Genomic DNA, 23,201 nt, shown 5'->3' with positions numbered 1-23,201 from the left:
AGTAAGTAAGAGGTGCGCAGTCTCTCTTTCTCTCACCTCCTTCAGTAACAACAAACCTCTTGGCTCTCTATTACTACTACCTGTCAGAGTCAGCTGGAGAATTAAATTTAATGCTGTTACCTTAATTAATTCAATTTTTAGTGCCGACGTAACAATGGAACTGGAGAAATGGCCGATATTCAGTTTACTCAAGCCAGAATTTGTTGAGAAAATAAAATTGGCTTGTGTCTTTGGTAAGAATGATAATAATAGTGATTGTTTAAGAAAGCTTTTATTTTTTTTTCAATTATTTAGTATTTTTGTGTTATTAAAGGTGTTACATCTATTTATTATTCATATATTTTGCACGTTATTTATAGAGATTAAAATTGCATATTGTTTTATTATTTAATTGTATTGTAAATTAATGGTTTAAAATAAGAAAGTTTTGCTCTAATATACAGAAAAGATATATTGGATAACATGAAGAATCTCCACCTCAGTTTATTTCCTTATTTTACCTAAAGATTATCTACCCTAATGCTATTTGGGAGAGGGGGGGATTGAGGTTAGGTTAGGATAGGTAGGGTTAGGTTAGAATAGTGTTAGGATAGGTGGGGTTAGGTTAGAATGGTGTTAGGATAGGTGGGGTTAGAATAGTGTTAGGATAGAATAGTGTTAGGATAGAAAGGGTTAGGTTAGAATGGTGTTAGATAAGGATAGATTAGAATAGTGTTGGGATAGGTGGGGTTAGGTTAGAATAGTGTTAGGATTGGTGGGGTTAGGTTAGGATACTGTTAAGTTATCGTCGAATAGTGCTAGGCTCAGATGTTAGGTTAGAATAATGTTGGGTTCAGATGTTAGGTTAGAATAGTGTTAGGCTAGTTAATCTTAGGGTGAAATAAGCTGGTGGTGGATATTCTTCAGGTGACCCATAATTTGTTGATCGTTTTACTTCAATAACTCATTTTTATAACTGCTGGAAAAAGAAAATTCAGTGATCATGTGACTTAAACTTGCCTCATCTTTCTTTTTTTTCATTTTTTTCAGAAATATTTTTAATGGATTTCTGTATGATTCATATTTTTTCTGACATGCATATCATGTGTAAATTCTTTGGAACTGAAACCTAACCAAAACCATTACTAACCTAACCTAACAATTTCTAACCTAACAATTTCTAGCCTAACCTAACCTAACCTTGAATATCTTACCTTATGTTAATTTAACTTACTAGGGAAATATACAACAGATAGAATGCCTTGCTCAACAGAATTGTATATTGAATCGAATCTGGAAGCATCTAAGTAACTTGGTGGGAACGATGAGGATTACTTGTACTTGCTTCTGATTGGCTGAAATAATATAACTGAAGAAGCTCCTCAAACCTCATTGGCTCAATACGTGCAGTACTGTCAACCACATTGGTGCATCGGGCCGCAAAAAAATAAACCGAGTTTTTTTATAAATAAATTTTCATCAGGATTTCTTAATACTGTATCCATTGCACAAATTTAATAAATATGTTCTTGCGTGTTGCAAACCTAACTTTTGAGTTTCTTAATGTTTTTTGGACCCATCTGCCCAGAGAACAGTAAATTAAACATTGTACCATAAAGCTGTATTCTTTGATGGTTACAGTATCCCTTTACCTGTAACCCTAATCTCAAATTTATCAATGGAATATTTTTCACTTCCAGGTAGTCTTGGTAACGAAGCGGTTATAGTAACAAAAGATGACGACGTCTATGCTCTCGGGTTCAATGGTTCAGGCTGCCTTGGTGTCGGGGACCAGAACAGCACAATGGAACCTCGAAAAATTGAACCATTGTGTCAGAAAAAGGTTAAAGGTATGGATAGGCATCTTTATGTAACATGAACAAACTGGTGCCATTATAATTACAAACCTTTCATTTTGTTGTAGTTCATTTAAATTTTTATATTTATTAGTATTGTATTGTCATATTAATAATTACTTGGTTAGCTGTTTGGTAATATTCATTCAGTTTAAGTAAGTATTGTAGGGTGTTGTACCATGCTCCTGCCACTGGTAAGGTCAAATGAGTGGAGTTGGCTTAGGGGGCTTGATGGTGGTCTGTTTCCCATACTGGTATTGTATATCACTTGCTAGATTCCACACTCATAAAAAAAGGGGTTTGATGTATGTATAACTCTTTCATTATTAGTCTGGTAACTTAATACAAGAAGAAATGAAGGTTATCAACTCCTTGCGTGGGTCCACACTAGTTAGGTAAAAGGAAATTTTTTGAATTATGTGTTAAAACTTTAGAATACATTAAAATGAAGAATTATATATATACTGTACAATACAACAATCAGATGTATCAGATAGTTTTATTTCACAGGTATTGCCTATGGAAGTGGTCCACATGTCTTAGCGTACACAGAAAGTGGAGAACTGTATTCGTGGGGACACAACGGGTATTGTCAACTTGGGAATGGCTCCACTAATCAAGGCCTCACACCCTACCTGGTCACTACTCACCTGCACAACAAACGTGTGGCGAGGATTGCTGCTGGGTCACACCATTCACTGGCACTGACGGAAGAAGGCGAGGTTAGACCGTAGACCAGACAGAGCTTATCGTCTTGAAGTGATATTTAGTTTTCACCCTTTGGTCGTGTCTCGTTTTAACTTCTACAAAATATTCTGTAATTCCAGTTTGAGACACCTGTTAGTAAAGAATCAGTATATACTATAACATTTAGTTAATATATTTCTGATTATTGTACATATTTACGTCTGTCTGAATATTTAATTGGTTGGCGCATGAATTATTATCATAGTTACAACATTGAGGGTGTGGCATTTTGATTGGTTACATTTGTTGTTACATTTGGATTGTAAATACACGTATTGTGCTCAGTCAGTGTATTATCAACAGGTACTTGCTTGGGGACAGAACAATTGTGGGCAAGTTGGTTCAGGAACAACAACCAATCAGCCCACTCCTAGGAAGGTTATCGCCAGCATAGGAGGAAGACGAGTGGTGGATATAGCGTGTGGTCAGACGTCCTCCATGGCCGTAATGGATAATGGAGAGGTTGGTCCATGTTTTTACCCATGTCTTTATGTATTTTTATAACTAGAGGACTACTAATGACAACATTAACCATGTCCTGGAACACAGCAGGGGATGATAGGTACAGGTAGTAATATAAGGCTGTGTTTGTGCTTCCTTTTATTTGGTAAGTAGATTATTCACAGAGATCTTAATTGAAGAATAAGAATTATCCAGAAATGGAGATTTGTATATACGTATCATTTTCCCAATTGTCAGCTTATTAGCCATTTGGGTGGTTGGTCTATCCAGTGTTAGTACAGGAGGAAACTGGAGTACTGTACCCAGAGAAAGCCAGTGATGTTTAGTAGTGAGGATCATACTGGATAACACCCTTCTCATGTGTGCCCGAACCAAGCAAGACTCCAATCCTTGACATATTGGTGTATTTGTTTACCTTTTGTGCTTCAGGTCTATGGATGGGGCCTGAACAGCAATGGACAGTTAGGTCTTGGCAATAACGTGAACCAACACAACCCGTGTAGAGTGACGGCCCTCCAAGGTGTTGTCATCACAAAGGTTTGTCCTCATTAGCATCCTCATCTAAACTACTCTGGAAAAAATTTTGAAACATTCATTATTCCTGATATAAAGATTAGATCAGTAATATTTTAACCTCTTGTGTATGGTGTTTCCTCTGTGCTGAAAAAATCATCTGGCATTAACTAAATAAAATATTAAAAGTGGCATCTTCATAGTTAAGGAGCTAAATTACTACCTGGTACTATTGTGGAAGTGTTGTTCTTTCATCTTTGGTCACAGTCAACCTGAAGCCGACCTGTGTGCAATCTTCCCTTCCTCTCCCTTGAAGTACAGTACAGTGAAGAGAAACTCAGCATCACTCCCACCTCTCAGAAGGATCCCTCAGATAATTGGTTCTCCTGATAGTATTAAATAAGTTGTAATATTTATCATCCCAATATACATCAGCAGTAGAATATCCCTGACCTGTGTATGAGAAGAAACCCACAATGGCAGACAAAATGTTTGGAATAAATATTTGTCTGCCATTGTGGGTTTCTTTTCATGCATTGTTGTTCATGTTATGGTGACCCTCCAGCCATTCCAGATCTGTGCTGTTAGTCTATTATTATACATGTGTTAATGGGGAGTGGGTAGGATGCCTTTGGACAGTTGGTTATATAGCAACAAAGGAAACACAGCCAGGAGTGTGGAATTGCTGGTGTGACTTTGATCTCTCTTGATAATCCTCAACCTCTTTTGGTAATAGACAGATCGATGGTATTTTTGCATTATATGAGAAACCATATTGTAAAATACTTAAAGTAAGAAGTAGTGATTAGATAAATGATTCATGTATCTTTAGTGATCAATTTATTTATTTTTATATAGTTATTTGTTAATGTTAATCAGTAGGTGTTCTTTCGTTATATACTAAATAAGAGAAACAAGAGCCGTACTTTCACAGTTCATTTCCCCCAGATTGTTTGTGGATATTCTCATACTCTTGCCCTAAGTGACGAGGGCAGCTTGTGGGCTTGGGGTGCCAACAGCTATGGTCAGTTGGGGACAGGAAATAAGGCCAATCAGTGTGCCCCGGTCAGAGTGGCGCAGGATCTAGGTCGCATTGTTGACATTGCCTCGTCACATTACTGCCACCTCTCGGCTGCAATGACTCAAAATTCTAAAATATATCTCTGGGGACACTGTAAAGGTATGTATCTTTATGACTAAGGGATCAGCAACAAGTATCCTCTGAGATTCAAAGGTAGACCCACTGAGTTGCTTCCTTGGTGCCATAGATGACTGTTACGATACAGTACGGTATTCAGGTCTTTCACTTTTTACATGGTAATTATTAGACAGATTTAATTGAGCTCTTCCAGTCTTATACAGTAAGTCGTCGCTTAACGTTGTGTTTCCGTTCCTGAAAACCACGACGTTAACGGAATCGATTTTCCCCATAAGAAATAGATAAAATACACTAGTTATGTTCCACAACCTCCCTTTGCCTCATAAAATAAACATTACATATACATAAATTCAATGGAATTTGTATAGAAAATAGTATGTATTATACTGTACTGTACATCCCAAAAGATAAATAAACTAAATCATTTTGTATTGTACTCACTGATGGGCGGAGGTGGAGCGAGTGTGTGTGGTGGGTAGTGGAGAGGAGGGGGAGGAGTCACTGAGACCCGGAGGGTGGCTCCTCCTCCCGCTCTGACTGGGTGAGAGAGGGTGATGCACCGTATAAAGTAGTCCGTGATGATGTTATGATGTTATAACGGAACATTGTCGGGGGCAACATTAAACGAGGACTTACTGTACTTAAAAAATTATTATCTTGCTACATTCACAACTTACTTGGGGGTCTGCTGTAGGAGTATCAAGCTAAGATATTTTCAATATTTTTTAATATTTAATTTTTTCTTCTAGCTCAGAGTGTAGTGGGCCCATTAGAGACAGGGTTCAGCAGTCTACATGAGGTGTTTGCTCTGTGGGCCTCACCAAGTGTGACATACGAGCCCGTCAGTGTCACCACCTTTACTCGCTCCTCTTTAGCACAGGCCATGGCACTGGCTTTAGATGATGAGGTGTGTATGTTTTGCTCGAGTACCTTTTGTTGTATGGTGATAATAGTTTACTGTTCTGAGTTATATAATTGGAATAGAGGAGTAGCCTTGACTCAGGGAGAATATAATAAAGGTTGTGTCCTCTCGCTCCAAAAAGTATCTTTATGAAGAGATCCTATGAATTTCAAAATGAACACTGCAACTCTTGATTTCTCGGTAGTGTTGTCAAAATCCTTTGTCCGTTGTCATATTGTCAAACATAAAACCGTAGAGACTCTTCTTGGAGCTGTGTACACGGAGGCGTACTAAGGTGGGGGGGACGGTCCGCCCCGGGTGACAGCCAGAGGGGGGTACCATGAGGCTCATAAATAAATAAATATCTGTCCTCTGTAGCCTTTCTTTCTTTCTTTTTTCTTTTTGACAAAATCTAAGTACAACTTACGAATTATCAGTGCGAAAATTTCGTCATTCAATTTAATTGCCCCTTCATCCATCTCATTTTCAAATTCACAGAACAAAGAAAACGTACAAATTAATCGAATGCGCATGCATAACTGCTTCCCAGGCCCCGTCTTCCCTTACTTGCCAAATTGCCAACTCGCGCTTCTTAGCCTTCTTTATGGGCAGAGACATTATAGGAGGTTGACGTACGCTGTTGTCTTGTCTTGTTATGCTGCATGATTTTACTTTGATGATCTGATCCTTGACCTTGGGTAAGTGTGATCGGTACCTCTTCTACTTTTTCATAGTAAAAACGTTAGAGTTAGATACGTGAGGTGTCCACAAGAGTGATCAGTGAGCTAAACGCCTCATTTATCGGTTTTGGAGTTCTGTACAGTGTATACCACTGTCTTCCTGACCCCAACAGAAGTATCTGTAAACAGAAGGAATAATCCTTGAGAAGTGCACTGTAGATCTCAATAGTTTGAAATTGTTTATAATGGTAAATTATACATTGGTAGGCTACCGAGTGCTGCGTGCATATTGCATAATGCTTGTAGTGATAACTGAAGCGCTCTATAAATGTAATATATATATATAAATATTGCAAAACTACAGTTTGTCCGTTCTATGTTGTGTATGTTCCGTGTATTTTTTTTCCTCATTTCGCAGAATTTGGCATAACTGCATAAGATTTTCAAGATAAAGAAAAACCGCCCCAGTGGATTTCAGCAAAGAAAAGTAAAAAAGGAAAGGGAACAGGTGACCCGGGAAATGTCTGGATCAATTTTAAAGTACAGTCGACCCTCGTTAAAATGGACTAATAGGGGGGGTAGGGTGTCCGTTTTAGCCGATTGTCTGAATTAACTGATTTAGGGGTTAATATTGCATAATATTGCATTATATTTCAAAGGAAATGCAGTGAGTTTGTCCTTAGCCTTGCATATGTCCGAAACTGTTTGCTTTTTAACACTATACTCGTCACAAACTCTAGCCACCGAAGCACCAGCCTCTAACTTCCTTATAAGTTCCAGTTTCTGGTTCACAGAAATGGTCACATACTTCCTCTTCAGCGTATTACTCCCCCTTGAAGATCATGATGTAAAATACAAGGCTGAAAGATCCCTAATCACTGAAATATCAACGAAAATTGCAGGGCAACACAACACTGATACTCGAATATGGAGCCAAATCAACAATGACTTAGTTCAGATTTCGTCCGAATTACCCTATCCGAAATCCGGATTAAAGGGGTCTGAATTAACGAGGGTCGACTGTAGTATGTGAATTTACCATCAATCTCAAGTACAGCAGGGGAATGTTGTGAAGAACAGAGACTACAGAGTGAGGATGTAAGCCAAATAAAGGAAAAGTCTTCAGCAAAATATTCTAGTGAAAATGATGACATATAAAGGATAGTAATTCACCTTCAAAGTTTGAAAGTACTGAAAGTGAGGGAAAAGACGCATATGATATAAGAAAATCACCAACACATCAACAAGAGGACAAAACCGATGAAGAGAGAACTGAAATACTGGTACCCGTATATTCTGATGTAGCTGTGTGGCCAATCCCAGTACCAAAGGATTTAAGAGATGATATTATAAAACGGGGAAGAAAACCTTTCCAAAATAGGGATGGACTGTTTAGTTCAGTACAAAGGCCAGGAGAGAAATTGAAAGGAGAGACACGAGAGCTCACTCCTGCATGGTTTTATAAAGTTCTGCTAAATGGAGAGACGGTTTTAAGAACTTGGATGGTTTACTCTCCATCCAAAGAGAGTTTGTTTTGCTTTTGCTGCAGACTATTTGCTGATAGTGATAAAAGGATTGGAGCATCTAGCTTTGTAACTGGGTTTAAAACATGGTGGAAGCTGAACCCAAAGGTTTCTGACCTTGAAGCCTCCCAAGGAGCATCTCACAGGGACGCACCCAGTAATTGAGTAGGGGGGTTTCCAAATTACTGAGAAGTCTGGCGAGCGTAGCGAGCCCTTTCATTTGCACTGAATCTTAGGAAATAATCTGAGGTTGAAGATGGTGTAATTCAGCATCCTAATCTTTGTGTATAGACTTATATTACAGGATAATAGAAGTCATAAAAATAATTTTAAATATTTTATTTACACAATTTTAAAATACATGAATTTACTGCAGTACAGTATATAATATGGTTATTACTGTACTGAATGTGTAACAATCATTAAGCATTTTAATACTTGTATATAATGACTAACAGAGCTCATAAAATTTGCTTAACAGTTTTTGAACACCCGTAAAATACATTGCCTTTATTTTTCTGCAAAAACTACATGTGAAGTGAGGAATAGAGAAGTGGGAACATGTTCCCTGTCCCAGCATGCTCGATTTCCAACGCCGTATTATCGTACTATACAGTTATTTGAAGCACACTTGCGAAATCATCAAATATGTGAAAGTGGATGGAAAAATAATTTATAAATATGTAAATCTATAGAAAATGTACAATGTAGATGAGAAAATGAAAAAAAAACATTTAATCTCAATATTTCACACTGTCTGGCAGTGCAATATGCAACTACATAATGTGAAGAAATGGGCATCTCTGTGGAAACAAGAGGGAGGATAAGACATAAGAAAATGATGCCAGGAGAGATGGTTAGGGATGCTGGACTGACAATGCAAGAGGAAATGAGATCAAAGTTTGAATGCTTAGATCGATTTTGTTTAGAATTGGATGCTCGTTCAAAGGCCATGGATAACATCTTGTCAATATTTGCAGCTATTCAGCCAAGCTACTTGCTTTCTGCAAAAGAAGAACAACTTCAGGGGAGTATTTCAAATTCAAGCATGACCAAGATTTTTAATGAAATTTCTGATGAGGATGTCATGGTAGAAATTTTGCAATTTCGCAGACACATGGAGGCTGCCAAAATCACACCTGAAGAAGCAAATAAATGGACAGTCTTGCAGTTCCTGATGTTTATTGTCAAATGGGACTTTTGTGAAACCTTGCCTAACTTGTCATTGTGCCTGAGATTCTTTTTATCAATATGTGTGTCTGTTGCATCATGTGAAAGAAGTTTCTCTAAACTGAAACTCATCAAGAATTATCTTCGTTCGAGCATGACTCAGGCAAGATTGAACAGCCTAGCTATGATTTCCATCGAAAATGAATGTGCCAAGACAGTTAATTTTGATGAAATAATTAGTAAGTTTGCTGAAGCTAAGTCACGAACGATGAGGCTGTAAAACTAATATATAGTATATATTTTTTTTGGCGTTAGATGAAAGTATACCGCTTGTATCTTGTGGTTCCTATGTTTTTAGAACAATCTAGTGCTATTGGTCAAGTTTCTGATAAAAGTGAGTTGAAGAAGGCTGCACCTTTCTCATTGTGTAATACTTTATTTAATGTGTAATTTGTAGTTATATACAGTTTGGTTTCTGTACTTTGTATATTTGAATTACTTGTATGTGCTTTGTTGTATTGTGTAAATTTTGTTGAAATTAGGAAATACATTTGTTTATATATACTGTACATTTCCTAAATATCATCCACATTTACAAACCTGCTTTTTATTTACGAATACTGTACTGTATTACACTTGATGTAGGCTACATTATACTTTAGTAAAAAAAATAATAATAATTTTCCATATTAATAGAAGGACACTAAAACATTTATAATATTTACTATGTATAATCCAAAATTCCTTAAAAGTATTATTATTTTTTTTATCATTCGTCTCAGTAGAGGAAGAGTAAGGGGGCAAAGGAATGCCCTGCCCTGGGTGCCCAGTACTCTAGGGACGATTGTGTATTTTACTTTTTCTGTATATTTATTCATCTCTGGAAGGAAGGGGTTGCCAATGGATAGGTCTGCCCTGGGTGCCAAATACAGTACTCTAGGAATAATCCTGTGTGTACATACAATAAATCTTTCCTAATCTATGGATTTTCAACCAGTCCATGACCTGGCCCATTGAATTGTAGTAAAAAATAATACAAGTACAGTCTGAAGTACATTGGAACTGGTACTTCAACAGTCCTTAAGAAAATGATTGAATTTTGATTTAGATCATGTTTAGATTATACAGTAGTACAGTATATCTAGGTGGAATTGGCTGCAGACACACCATCTAGCACAAGATTATCTGTTTGGATATTGTACTGTACTATACCTAACATGAAGTATAATGCTTCCTGGGTACAGGCAGACTTTACCCAGGGGAGCTCTGTCTCTTGTAAAGCTCACTTAAGTTATATAATTTGTCATTTCACCACATATCAGCCTACTAGTCATTCAGGTGGATGATCTGTTCTTTATTAAATTGTTATGAACCTTATTGACAAGTGTTAGTACAGGAGGAAACCGGAGTATTGTGCCTGGGGGAAACCTGCCATGTTTGGTAGTGTCAGACCCTTCTCACATCTGTCCCAGGCCAGGACTCAAACTCAGGACACACTTATGAGAGAATTATTTACCTCAGTCTTCAATTTGGTGCCTATAATATTTTACTGAGTGGGAGAAAGGCATGTAGCTACACTCTTAAGAAAGGCAATACTGCTCTCACTCACTAAATCTCTTACACACCTTCATACAGACAGTCTTCAATGTGTGGTTTGCAGTGGCAGGTACTGTCCTTGAGAGATATCTGGCATAATGAATGTTGATGTATTGTCTGCCATCAAATGCAATGCAGTTTGTGCAAGACTTTATAAGTGGAAGTACAGTAGTTTAGTATTCTGGGGTACTAAAAGGCTTTGAATTTTGAAAGTTATGTATTGGCACTTTATTGATAATGATTTTGAAGTCATTGTAATGTTTTGGTCATTGTGGAAGGTTTATGTTGGTTCGGAGGAGCTACGTGATGTGCGTCAATTATTGCATTGTTATCATGGAGACAGAGTTTAATGGTATATATTTCTTTACCCACCCCCCCTCCTTCCCTCACCATAGAACCACTTAAGAGGTATCAGGCTTTGTTTATAAACTTAAGTTACACCACATATTGGGGGTGATGTACTGAACTTCATCTACAGTAAACTCTCCCAATACCAAACTAATTCTTGCAAGCCCTGTCCATTATTGGGAGGATTCTGTTATTGAGAATATCCACTATTGAGAGGGTTTACTTTATCCATTACTTTATTGATAAGTCTGTTATTAAAAGGGTTTATTGTTCATGTATTATTGTTTCATAAATTTTGCAGTGCAGTAAGTTTACATAGAGAATCATTTACTTTATCAGGAGACGGCTGACGTGGTTTTTATGGTAGATGAGCGAAGGATTCGGGCCCATCGTGCAGTCCTCAAGATTAGATGTCAGTACTTCCGTAACATGTTTCAAGAACATTGGAAGGAGAATAATTTAGAGTAAGAGAATCTCTTTAAAGTTTGGGTGTTAAGTTTTTAGAATATTGTATTGTACTGAACACACTCACTCACTCACTTTAACACACACTCACATAACCACACACAACACACACAAACACACACACACACACACAACACACACACATACAACACACACACATACAACACACACACACAACACACACACATACACACACACACACACCATCATTGAAAGCCTAGAAGGGTATCTTAGAGTCAACTGTAGGTCAGCGAGAGATACTATTGTTAATTATAAGGCTATGCAGATGGTTTGTGATTACAGCACTCACCATGCAGCATGATAGAGCCTTTACTGGCACCCCATAAACACAGCTGTTGTTACTACTGATTAAACTACCTCCCCAACCAAATATGGATCCATCAGTGCTAAAGAAAGGGCTCTCAGAATGATGTGGGTGTTGCCAATAAAAGTAGAGAGGTCAGAGAGCCAAGTCAATTGTTCACTGAGACGAACTGTTCTTCATTTCATTCCAATCATAGAAATTACGGTAGATCATTTGACCAACCCCTCACCCACTACCTGCTACATCGGCAAGTAAAACTGATTCTTGGTTTTGAGTCTCACTGTTTATTGTTTCTTTTCTGTGGTTATTGGGAAGATGTTAAGTAAACCTGTCTTGTTACGTTAAGGATGTTTAGAAGGATTTGTTCTGGTTATGGATGAAGCTCCTTAACCAGGCAGGTCTTGCGGTACGTTGCCTGCTGAAGGGTGCGACGTCCTCACACAGCTCCACATATGTCAGACAGGGTTGATAAATTAACCCACCTTGGGGTAAACCAGTCATTCTTCCTTCTCCCACACATCCATTGTTCCACACGAGGGAAATCAGGAGACGAGGTTTGTTAGAGACGTGTCTGACCAGTCAACACACTTCACACAATCCATGACTCTGGCCGTTGTTAATGGATATCTCAGACTGGCTCTTCCCTGGCCTGTTTATTTCTACAAAAATCAAGTGTTGAATCCTCGTGAGACACACCAGGAATGGTTGTCTGAAGTCAATATAGTTTTAATTGTTATTTTTAAGTGAAACTGAGATTTAGGTTTTTATTCACTTGTTTACATGATGTGTGATGAGGTTATGGATGACTGGTGGGTTGGTAGCCAGACTGAAACCACTTGCCACTGTGCCTTAGCCTCACAGTGCAGTAACTCAGTCTATTTTAGGATAGTTTTATTTCAGACAGAGGATCTGACCTAAAGTTACTTAGAGGATATTCGTGTTCCTTGGATGACTATAGTCTGGAATGGTATGTCAGGAAATTTCCATTTTGGAAGCTTGTACTGGATATCCCGCCTCAGGGTAAATTGGGTGTGCATTTGCCATTATCATTCAAGGGATTATTGTGTGTTATGTTTTGCACAATTTTATGGCACATTGAGATACTTAAATTGAACAGACAGCTGACTATACTGAATTAGGGTTAAGTCTCTGTAAGGCAACCATTAGCTTATTTGTGGAGGGTGGTTTTTCGTGTCTGAGAGTGAAGGTGAGTAGGTGACCCTTTTCTCCGCCAGGGGAGCTCTGAGTGTGTATCATACCAGTTACTTTAATACTTCTTTTGGCCATAAAGTGGGGATTCCATGTCCATTTCTCTGTTTTCCTTCAGTATAAATTTATAATTTTCCTATTAATTATTTTATGCAACATTATAAAAGTTAAGCCTTTGTCCTTTCTTCAAGTATTAGGATTGTAATTTTCCACCAGAGTAGGAAAAATATACATTACTGTACTGTATCATGAAAATGCAAAAAGGAGAAAAAAGACAACTTTATCACTAATGTTCATACATTTAGCCAACATTTATGATGAATTATTTAGTACATGAAAAAAAAAAAAAAAAAAAAATATATATATATATATATATATATATATATATATATATATATATATATATATATATATATATATATATATTCTGTTACGAAGCGCATCTGGTTACTGTGCACATACCCAGATCACGCACAGTGTCATTTGTGTATATATATATATATATATATATATATATATATATATATATATATATATATATATATATATATATATATATATATATATATATATATATATATATATATATATATATATATATATATATATATATATATATATATATATATATATATATATATATATATATATATATATATATATATATATATATATATATATATATATATATATATATATTAGACAGTGGTTGGTGTGATGTGGTGTTAGTATTGAATAGTTTCTTTATGCTGTTGGCAAGTAACTGGACATGTACTGGCTCCAGAATGTATCTGCACCAGTGTTATATCAAGTCTGGTCTTGACCAGACACTGACAGTTTGTTCCAAGAATTCACAACTCTCACTCCAAAAAAGTTTGCTTTGTATGTTAAAGTGTTTTAGGGATTCCTTCTCTCTCTGTTTAGTTGTGTAGCACTGATGTTAATTTACCTTCTTTCTCTTTTTTCTCTTTACAGAGAGGTTGAGGTGAAGGACTACTCATTTGTGGTGTTTCGAGCATTTTTACAATATATTTATACTGATACAGTTAATGTCTCACCAGAGGATGCTATAGGTGAGTTGAAGGACTGCTCTTCTCTACTATATTCTATTGTATTTAAGGAGCACACTAGACAGGGTATCCAGATTTTTGTTCCATTAAGGATTTAGCCCTTAAAATGAAACACTAATAATGTACTGTACGGCAAGGTATTTTGTAATAGTAAATTACTGGACCAAGTGACAAGTTTGTAAAGTCTGTAGAAGCCTGAGTCAGTTACAACTTATACGACCTTGACCTCGTTCAGAAAGGTGATTTCTGGCTCAGTTCCTCAGTTCTAGTGTCTGACAACATAGACATACCACACTCATGTTAGGGAGTTTACTGTGTTAAATGGGGAATATTGACCAATCTGAGTTTTGAGGAAAAGGCCAGTTATCAGATTAATTTCAAAGTTTTTAAGCCGAGGGAAAAATGCGTATACAGTACTGTACTTTAAAAAAAAATAATGCTTAATTTCCAGGATTACTTGAACTAGCAAATGCTTATTGTGAAGAAGCTTTGAAGCACCAGTGTGAACGGATTATCCGTCACGGCATCACTACTGAGAATGCTGCCATGCTTTATGCCGTTGCCATTAAGTATGAAGCCACTGTAAGTATTAATTCAATTCACCTTTTGTATGTAACGTAAACTTTAAATTGTGGAAAGTGCATGTTTGTTGAGCCAGTGGATGTGACTTGTATAACAGACAAGTAAAAGATGAGGTTGCTTTGACTGGGAATTGTTTATAGTTCAGCTAAAAAGAATATTAAAGAGGCCATTTCTGTCGTTAGTTACATAATTGTGAGACTGACCTGTGGAGAACTGTCATTGTGTGGCAGATAAATACTACCGTACATACAAAAACAGCTGAACAATGCTACTGGGAGTTTTGTAGGGATGATGGCTGCATTATTGATAGTAAAAGTTTAAGATAATTCTTATATGAGCTTTAATGGCTTACACTTCTTTATAATAAAAGAGTTTTGGGGTCATATAAGAATTTCTATGATTAAGATATCCGTTTATATTTTAAGATACAAAACACTTCACGAGAGAACAAGACTGGAACCCAGCTTGACTTTGTTGAGGATCCACTGTACATTAAGGTGACTGGCAGCTTGACTCTGACCTGAAGCCCCACTGATCTATTGAGACAGCCAGCAGATATAAGGTTCAGATCCAGCATTTGACTGGGTGGGGAAACTTGATCACAGCACATAATATAATTGTCCACATGGGTCTTGTGTCTTGCCGCTAAACAGTTCTAGCTCCCTGGCAGTGGCTGGCTTAACTAGGGTAATTTTTTAGTGAGGGTGCATTTAAAAAGCCATTCATCTTGGTTCTAGGACATTTCGTCACTGGACAATTCATCGCCTGTTCAGTGTAAACTTAACGTAACCTAACCTAACCTAACCATGGCTTCATCATCTCCAAAATAAAGACATTGTTATCTAAATTTAATAGATATAACAAGGTATTCAATAGGCCGGCGATGAAATGTTTGCCAACCACTCATCTCATCCTTTCAATTATAAAATAAGATCTTGTACTTCAAGCTGTCATTTCTCACTGTCTTCTTGAGCCTTATGCTTGTGACCTGGCCTGGTTAGTTTCCTCTTACATGCTTTAGATCTTTGCTTTATGGTTGTCTTAAATCAGATAGTGCAAAGTTGGGTAATTGTTTGATATTCATGTGATCTAGGTGTGACTGACATCATATTTATGTAATTCAGCCCGTTTGAACTTTACATCTCACTGTCAGTCTCTTTTGATGTCAAAATTTGCTTTTGCTTTTTGCTTTTTTTTTTTTTTTTACTTTTTTCTAGGAGCTGGAGGAGTTTTGCTTCCGCTTCGCACTCAATCACATGACAGAAGTTGCACAGACCGAGGCATTTATGGCCCTCGACGAATTAACCGTTAAGAACTTCATCCAGCGAGCGGCTCAGCACGGGGCGTTTAAGTACTGATATTCTAGCTACTTGTTGATGAGAATCTCGCAACAACAGCAGCAGCCGAGGCACGATCACCACTCCTAACATTACACAGAGTTAAGGTGTGGCTTATTTTGCAACCAGGGTCAGAAGGATGGTAATGGTTTGGGAGTATTGATGGCACACATGATGACCATTGTATTAATTTGGAACTGGTAACGAGAGATCTTTGGTGGAGATAGAATACTGTACGAGAACCGAGGTTTGTCATTAGCTTAAATACATACTATCATGAGTGCTGGGACTGTGGGAACCTATTTTTGATTCTGAATTGATGTGGGACATTTTTATTGAAGTTTTACATAAGATTTATTACTGTAGCAAGTCTCTGTTTGTTGTAGAACTTAAATATCCTCTGTGGTTGTGAAGAAAAGGAATTCCACATCTTGAGAATGAAAGAATTTTAGTTTTACTGGTAATTTTTATAATATTATCTTACAACTGCTTAGAGTGTTGGAAAGAATGAGTGTGTGTGAACTGTATACATTTCCAGACATACACCAAAGAGCAATGCTGTATGAAGGACACGTGAAGGAAGCCTCCACACACACACACACACACACACACACACACACACACACACACATACACACACACGCTATTAACCTACATCGTGCAGCCTTATACCTCTAGTCCAGGAGCAGAGTTGTGCAGATCCTCAATGTCTTATCTGAACTTTCCAATGTTACCTTTTTACCCAAGTGACGTCTTTTCTCCAACACCTGAGTCGTCAAAACTTTTAAGACGACCAAGTATGAAAAATTACACTTAACTATAATTCATCAGTTGAATGTGTGATAATGTTAATTATTGAAAGACTTTAGGACAAAAATAGGAGTCAAATGGTGTCAGCGCTGTTTTGTTTCTATTGCCGATTGACTATTATTACTCTTGAACCTATATAAATCAATATCATCTGGCAGCTAGTTCTTGAGCAGCTTCTCCTTTTAAGTGCATTTCTAAAATCTCAAATACATCACTAAAAACTCAAGTGCATCTCTAAAAACTTGAGTGCATCATTAGAAACTCATGTACACTACTAAAAATTTATTGTTTGGCTCTGTGTAACCAAAAGTGTGATGCCAATTTCACTTATCTGCACGACGTGGGTTAAATTTATTATAGCTCTTGTCAATAACACACGGAATATTTTTTAGTTTATTTTCTACTTTTAATATGTGATATTGTATTCCTAAAGAGCATGTAGAAAATTATTGGCTTATAATTGTGCAAATATACGTGATTAGAAAGTGGTATGTGAAGGAATGTTGTCAGGCCAGAGCTAGTCTTTAGTGGCTTACAGAACTTTATCTTCATAGTGGTTTATTTCTCACTAACACACCAGACAGTTTACAATCATATACGTCACCCCTGAGATATCTTTTCCGTATTTGTCTGTAATCTGTCGCCTCTACAGTATCCTTTATTTTACAATGTTGTTTTAAGTTATGGTGTATTACCTGTAGTTTATTCAGCACTGATGATTATTTTTTTACGTACTTTTTTTTGTCTAATCTTCTTGTCGCTATTCCTTATGGTTGTAATATTTCCATCTGTCAGGAGATACTAAGGACAGATTATTCCGTACTATGTCTTAAAATGAATGGTGTTTTTGTACTGAAAATTGAACATTGGTACAATATAAGTATGTTAGGGTTGGGTTAAGTTAGGTTATGGTAGGTTAGGTTGGGGTGGGCTAAGTTAGGTTGGGTTGGGTTGGGTTGGGTTAGATTAGGTTGAGTGAAAAATTTTGTTTACAATATTTATCTTATTTTATTAACTCTCTCTCTTATTTTATAATATTCTATCCATATGTCACAGCACCAGCCATTGATTTATGTATATACCTGTACAGTACAGTATCATTAGGCCCAGTAAGTTTGCGGTACAGTAAATGAAGTGATGACGGACTACTACTTTGGTGAGAGATAATATTAATGAATGTTTATATGGCAGGAGAAACACTGAGATCATTATTGTACTCACAGTCATGTAGGTTATGATGTGTTTGAAAATGTCTTTATGTAGAGATGTAAGTGTATCCTGCTTTGTGTAAGAACCCCCAGCTAAGACACTGAACATTCATGGTGACATCACACACATTTTATCTTACTTCAACTTGGGTTAAAATAATTCCTTCATTTTGACAGTTCTGGCACAAAGTCATAACCCCCAAGGACTGAAAATTCACCTGCGTACCTTCCCTTGGTTTCAGGGATCAGGACCACATGCGGCTTCTCAGTTTATAGGGATGGAGATATGTTTAAGATGAGTGGCTTGTGGGTTCTCTGTGTTCCAGTAAAACCCCTCCATCATCCCAGTATAACCTCATCCCCCATCCCAGTATTACCTCATCCCCCATCCCAGTATAACCTCACCCCCCATCCCAGTACAGTATAACTTCACACACCCCCCTCCCAGTATAACTTCACACACCGCCCTCCCAGTATAACTTCACACACCGCCCTCCCAGTATAACTTCACACACCGCCCTCCCAGTATAACTTCACACACCCCCCTCCCAGTATAACTTCACACACCCCCCTCCCAGTATTGCCCCAGCCCACCATATCTCCCACAGCAAGGTTTATGTCCCCTCTTGGTTTTCTCCTTATGATGTGTAAATTGTGGCTTGTGATGTGTGTCTCTCCTGATAATTTTTAATAATAATTTCGTACTCGGTTACCTTTTTTTTTTTTAGAATTTCATGCTTTCGTATTGGTTCTTTATGGTTTTAATTTTATCTAACAGAAGTGTGTTTTATTTTTTTTATTTTAATTATGATAGAAGTGAGTGGTGTAGATATACATTTGGGGATAATTTTTGTGTGTAAATACCTACTAATATTTCTTTGTGAGCATGAAAATTAACTGGGTAGTTGCCCCTCCTTCCTCTCCAGGTTACCCTCTTGATGGGAACTTAGAGGGTCTTTATAGGGACTTAAAGGGTCTTGATGGGGCCTTGGTACAACAATACCCTCTGGAGAACAGTAAGTCTTTGAGTCGTGTTTACCCAACTAACACACCGAGGCTACTCTCCGCTGTCTTCCATTTCAATGTCTATCCATCATTTTGAAATTTGGTTTATCACTGACTGCTGTTGGAAGTTCTGTATACACAAGACTTTCTCTCTTATCTTGTTGTTTATTTACTACATAAACTAAGTGTTGAGCCCCTTTGTAACACATCAGGGATGGTTGGCAGGGACTACTATAGCTCTAGATGTTGTCATGCGAGTAAGACCAGTACTGTACTATATGGTCTCACGTTTATCGGTTCTTAAGGCTTGTTTGCATTTTTTGCCGTCTCTCCCAAGTTCTTTAGTGTTTTTCACGGGATTGATAGCATTGTCCCCAGGCCTTGACCCATAGTTCTCACACACACACACATATATTTCACTCCACATTGTTGGCAAAGTTTTATCTTGTAGGGTCTGGGCCTTGTCCTGCAGTGGAGATGACTTGTGGGTGCCTGAGAGCCCTGTGCTGGTTTAGGGGGTCATAGGAAGACTCTCCTTTACTGAGAAACAGATCTGAATTTGGGGGACTTTATCATGTATATATTAGATGTTCATAGTTTAATCACATTTAAGGAGGTCTGTAGGTAGCTTGGGTTAGGCAGTGCAGCATTTTTTAATTGGGGTGATACTGTATATTAACTCTCCAAGTCTAGCCAGTAATCTGAGGAACACCTCATGAATTGTATAACAATATGATGGATGACTCCAAGGTCTTTTCACTCCTGGGGGACAAAGACATAGTAAATGCATTATGAAATATAACACAGTACTGTACCGTACTCTTTGGGTCAAACAAGTTGGTGATTTTTTAAATCCTGTGAATTGTAATGTGTAGATTATTCAGTGTGCTTCCAGTTTGGTACTTATTGTTATTCCATAATGATGGTGATGAGCATTGCATTGCAGGTCAACTGGTTCATACCTCATACTGGTTTAGTTATACTGTGTAGAGTCTTCTAGTGTGTAAAGTACTAGAGAGTATCATATGTGATACAGTGTTTGAACATCTTCAATGAAACAATCTAATAAATGAATGCCAGCTCGGTTTCATGCCTGGACGCTCCTGTTTGATGCAATTGTTTAAGATGCTGGATGTGTGGACACCAATCGTGGAGTATGGTGGCAATATTGACAATATGTACCCTGACTTTTGATAGTGTACCTCATGAAGGATGAAAATGAAACTGAAAGGGTACTGAATTCGAGGGACATCCTGCCTGGATTGCAGACAGGTGTACCAGTGACAAGGAGGGTACCATAGGGCAGTGTGCTGGATCTGTGTTGTTCATTTGTTTCATAAATGATATGTCAGATGCTATACTGTACATTCATCCAGGCAAATGTCTGTGGATGACATTAAGCTGTTCAGAGAAATTAAGAAATGAGTGTACAGGGAAAAGTTAAGGAAGAATTATGTAAGCTTCACAAGTGGTCAGAGGAATGGTTACTAAGATCCAGCATTACCAAATGCAAGAGATGCACCGAGGTCACACCAATAGCAAGGAGTCATATCATATCACATGTCCCAATGGGATAAGAAAGCACTATTTTTTTAAACTAAGTGTGAAAAGTATCTCGAGTGTTTGAGGTATGTTAACAATGAACTGAGGTTCTCGGATGACCTCACTTGATGCAACATTGTAGGGATTTGGTCCACTGATTATTGGGGCTATTGATACTGACGGCCTGATACCTTGTTTCCCGAAGGTTAGGTGACAACACTGGGAAGCTGTATGTTGAGTGTGTACCACTCTTCCAACTGTAACAGATGGCATATAAAACAAGGTCAACTGGCTTTTGATTATGAAAACCACCTGACCTGACCCCTTCAATAATTACAATGCAGTTCTCTGATTGATTTCTTCCAACCACAAATAAAACTCAAATGTGCCAATTTCTTGTCTAACAATGTAACTCAGGGCCTATAGACTCTCCTTATAAACCACGCTTGGCAGGTGTTGTTTATTAGAGGTTTATAGATTGACACCACCACCACCTCCTCTCTGATCAGTTCATCCATTCACTCCTGAGAGTCATACTGATGGGAGAGCGACTACTTCACCTGACGTATCACTTCTTTGTGGTGATGCCTTACCAGGTAGTGGAGAAGATTCACTAGTGATAGATTAAACAAATGACCAACACTGGTGAGAATTAGGTTCCATGAATAATCTCGTGAAGAAAAATTCTCTCCTAAGAATCTCGTCATTGAAGGCGTTAAAGGCAGATGCTCGAATTGGAGGATTGATCTTCAAATCCTGTCCTTAGCAGAACCTGCTACTAGGCAGCTCAGATGTTCTCCCCTTCCTCTCAGTTTGTGGGTTATTATGCTGAGATTCAAATATAAAATGATGGGTTGGCTTTGAAATCAGAATTGGTAGAGAGTAGCCTTAGTGGACAGTAGCCTAAGTGGACAGAACCTTAGTGGACAGTAGCCTTGATGAACTGTATAGCCTTGGTGGACAATAGCCTTAGTGGACTGAATAGCCTTGGTGGACAGTAGCCTTGGTGGAGAGTAACCTTAGTGGATTGCATAACCTTGGTGGACAGTAGCCTTGGTGCGAATTGTGATGACAGGACAGAAATGGGTTAAAGAAGACCTCGTGACCTCCAGAGGACAACCATTTCACCATGTCCTTTTCATCTGAGGCTGATGTGAGGGGATGAACTTGTTAATACAAGTTGTTCTCATCTACATCAGGGGATGTGTTCCTAGGTAAGGCCACCATGAGAAGTAATAATATAAATATTGATAAACTCCTATAGTAAAAGTGGAGTTTACATTTCCACCCACAGCCAAGTTCCTTCCTCTATTAATGATGAATCCATTTTACATAAGTTTTCCTACGGTACATAAATACTGTACCAATACAGAAACTAGATACTGTATTGAATTATTTCATAAATGTATACTAATCTCTGCTCACTGATACATTCTTATTTTCTGCTTGGAGACAGGTCGGCAGTAGTCTTACAGAGGAAATTATATACATTTCACCTGAGGAAGTAGCCAGGGACAAATATTCTTAATCAGTTACTGATACTTGAACTGACTTTAATATTGAGTGCTTGGTACTCTTGTTTATTTATTGCAAGATACAGTAAATCCTTTCAATAACAGAATCTTCCCAATAATGGACTGTGCTTACAAGAATTACAGTAGTCTGGTGTTGTGAGAGTTTACCGTAAAACAATCAAAATTGTTATTATACAGTACAGTGTCAAGGTACAGTATAAAGGCACCATCATGTTGAATCTTTAGTCAAGGTGAGAAGTTAACATCTGAGTCCCTTAATAAATAATATTCCAGTTGTTAATATATGATGGAGGGATACAGCCAATTTAATATCCTCCCAAATAAACTTAATTTCTAATGATTATAATATAAACTAAAAAACATGGTATGTGTTGTGTCTGTACTGTTCCTCTTACACTGTACAGTACTATAAATAATGCACTATGTTAGGGAGGTGGGTTTTGTGGCCAATGTGTACCATCCATGTGAGAGGGACCAGTGTTGATACTTTATTTATTTATACCTGAGGTTAATATTACAGGGTATAATACAACTGTTCATTAAGTAATATATATTTTAATTTTAAAAGAATTCTTCCATTTAAAAAATTAATTCTTATTAAAAAGTGCTGTGATTTATTTCAGTTATTTTATAATTCTTCATTAATATTATTTTTAATATGCATCGATTTATTTTTCTGAATAATATTTTTGGGGGAATATGATAAAGGTTTTACTTAATAAGAATAAAAGTTGTAGCCACGGGCCTTGACGCACCATTATTTTTACACAAGCGTTATGATTTATGGTAGAATAAGTTGACTTATAGTGGAGGACTTACAAAAATATCTCCAAGGTCATTCAGGTTCTTATAAATTACCCCTGAGTTGACATAGTACAGTATCTCTCTCTTGGAACTTTCCTCATAATGGAAAGTATAAGTAACATTTCATACCAATACCCAACTTACTGTAGGTAGTACAGTACAGTAGGTGCAATACATTATGTAACTCCTCAAATACTGAACAAGATTTGCTGAAGAAACATGGATTTAGAGTCTAGTACAGTATATCTGTAAGCTGTGAAGGAGAATCAGGGGAGTGTTGAGGTATTGGTCCCTGTATATTATGTTGTATTACTGACTGCACCAATCATCCTACAGAAGTGTTGAATCAGCAGTTGTTATTTTAAATGATTTGTA

At 37.4% G+C, this 23,201-nt stretch overlaps 1 protein-coding gene across 2 annotated transcripts; it reads left to right on the top strand.

Moving 5' to 3' along the window:
* On the top strand, positions 1–22,988 carry LOC121866011 (RCC1 and BTB domain-containing protein 1-like). Of its 2 annotated transcripts, XM_042365582.1 has the most exons (13): positions 1–233; positions 1,680–1,829; positions 2,346–2,557; positions 2,886–3,044; positions 3,474–3,581; positions 4,506–4,737; positions 5,466–5,623; positions 11,274–11,398; positions 13,909–14,006; positions 14,455–14,585; positions 15,011–15,082; positions 15,803–22,216; positions 22,976–22,988. In XM_042365582.1, exons 1-12 carry the CDS (start codon positions 155–157, stop codon positions 15,941–15,943), a joined length of 1,665 nt encoding a protein of 554 aa, XP_042221516.1. In that variant the 5' UTR covers positions 1–154; the 3' UTR covers positions 15,944–22,216; positions 22,976–22,988. The 2 variants fall into 2 exon arrangements, with proteins under 2 accessions (XP_042221516.1, XP_042221517.1); XM_042365583.1 differs by lacking the exon at positions 15,011–15,082.
* The last annotated feature ends 213 nt before the right edge of the window (positions 22,989–23,201 follow it).

Source organism: Homarus americanus, unplaced genomic scaffold, assembly GCF_018991925.1.
Source record: "Homarus americanus isolate GMGI-L3 unplaced genomic scaffold, GMGI_Hamer_2.0 scaffold9729, whole genome shotgun sequence".
Classification (NCBI taxonomy): Eukaryota; Metazoa; Arthropoda; class Malacostraca; order Decapoda; family Nephropidae; genus Homarus; species Homarus americanus.
Note: the sequence above shows the minus strand (reverse complement) of the source record. Positions and strands in the feature narration are given on the sequence as shown.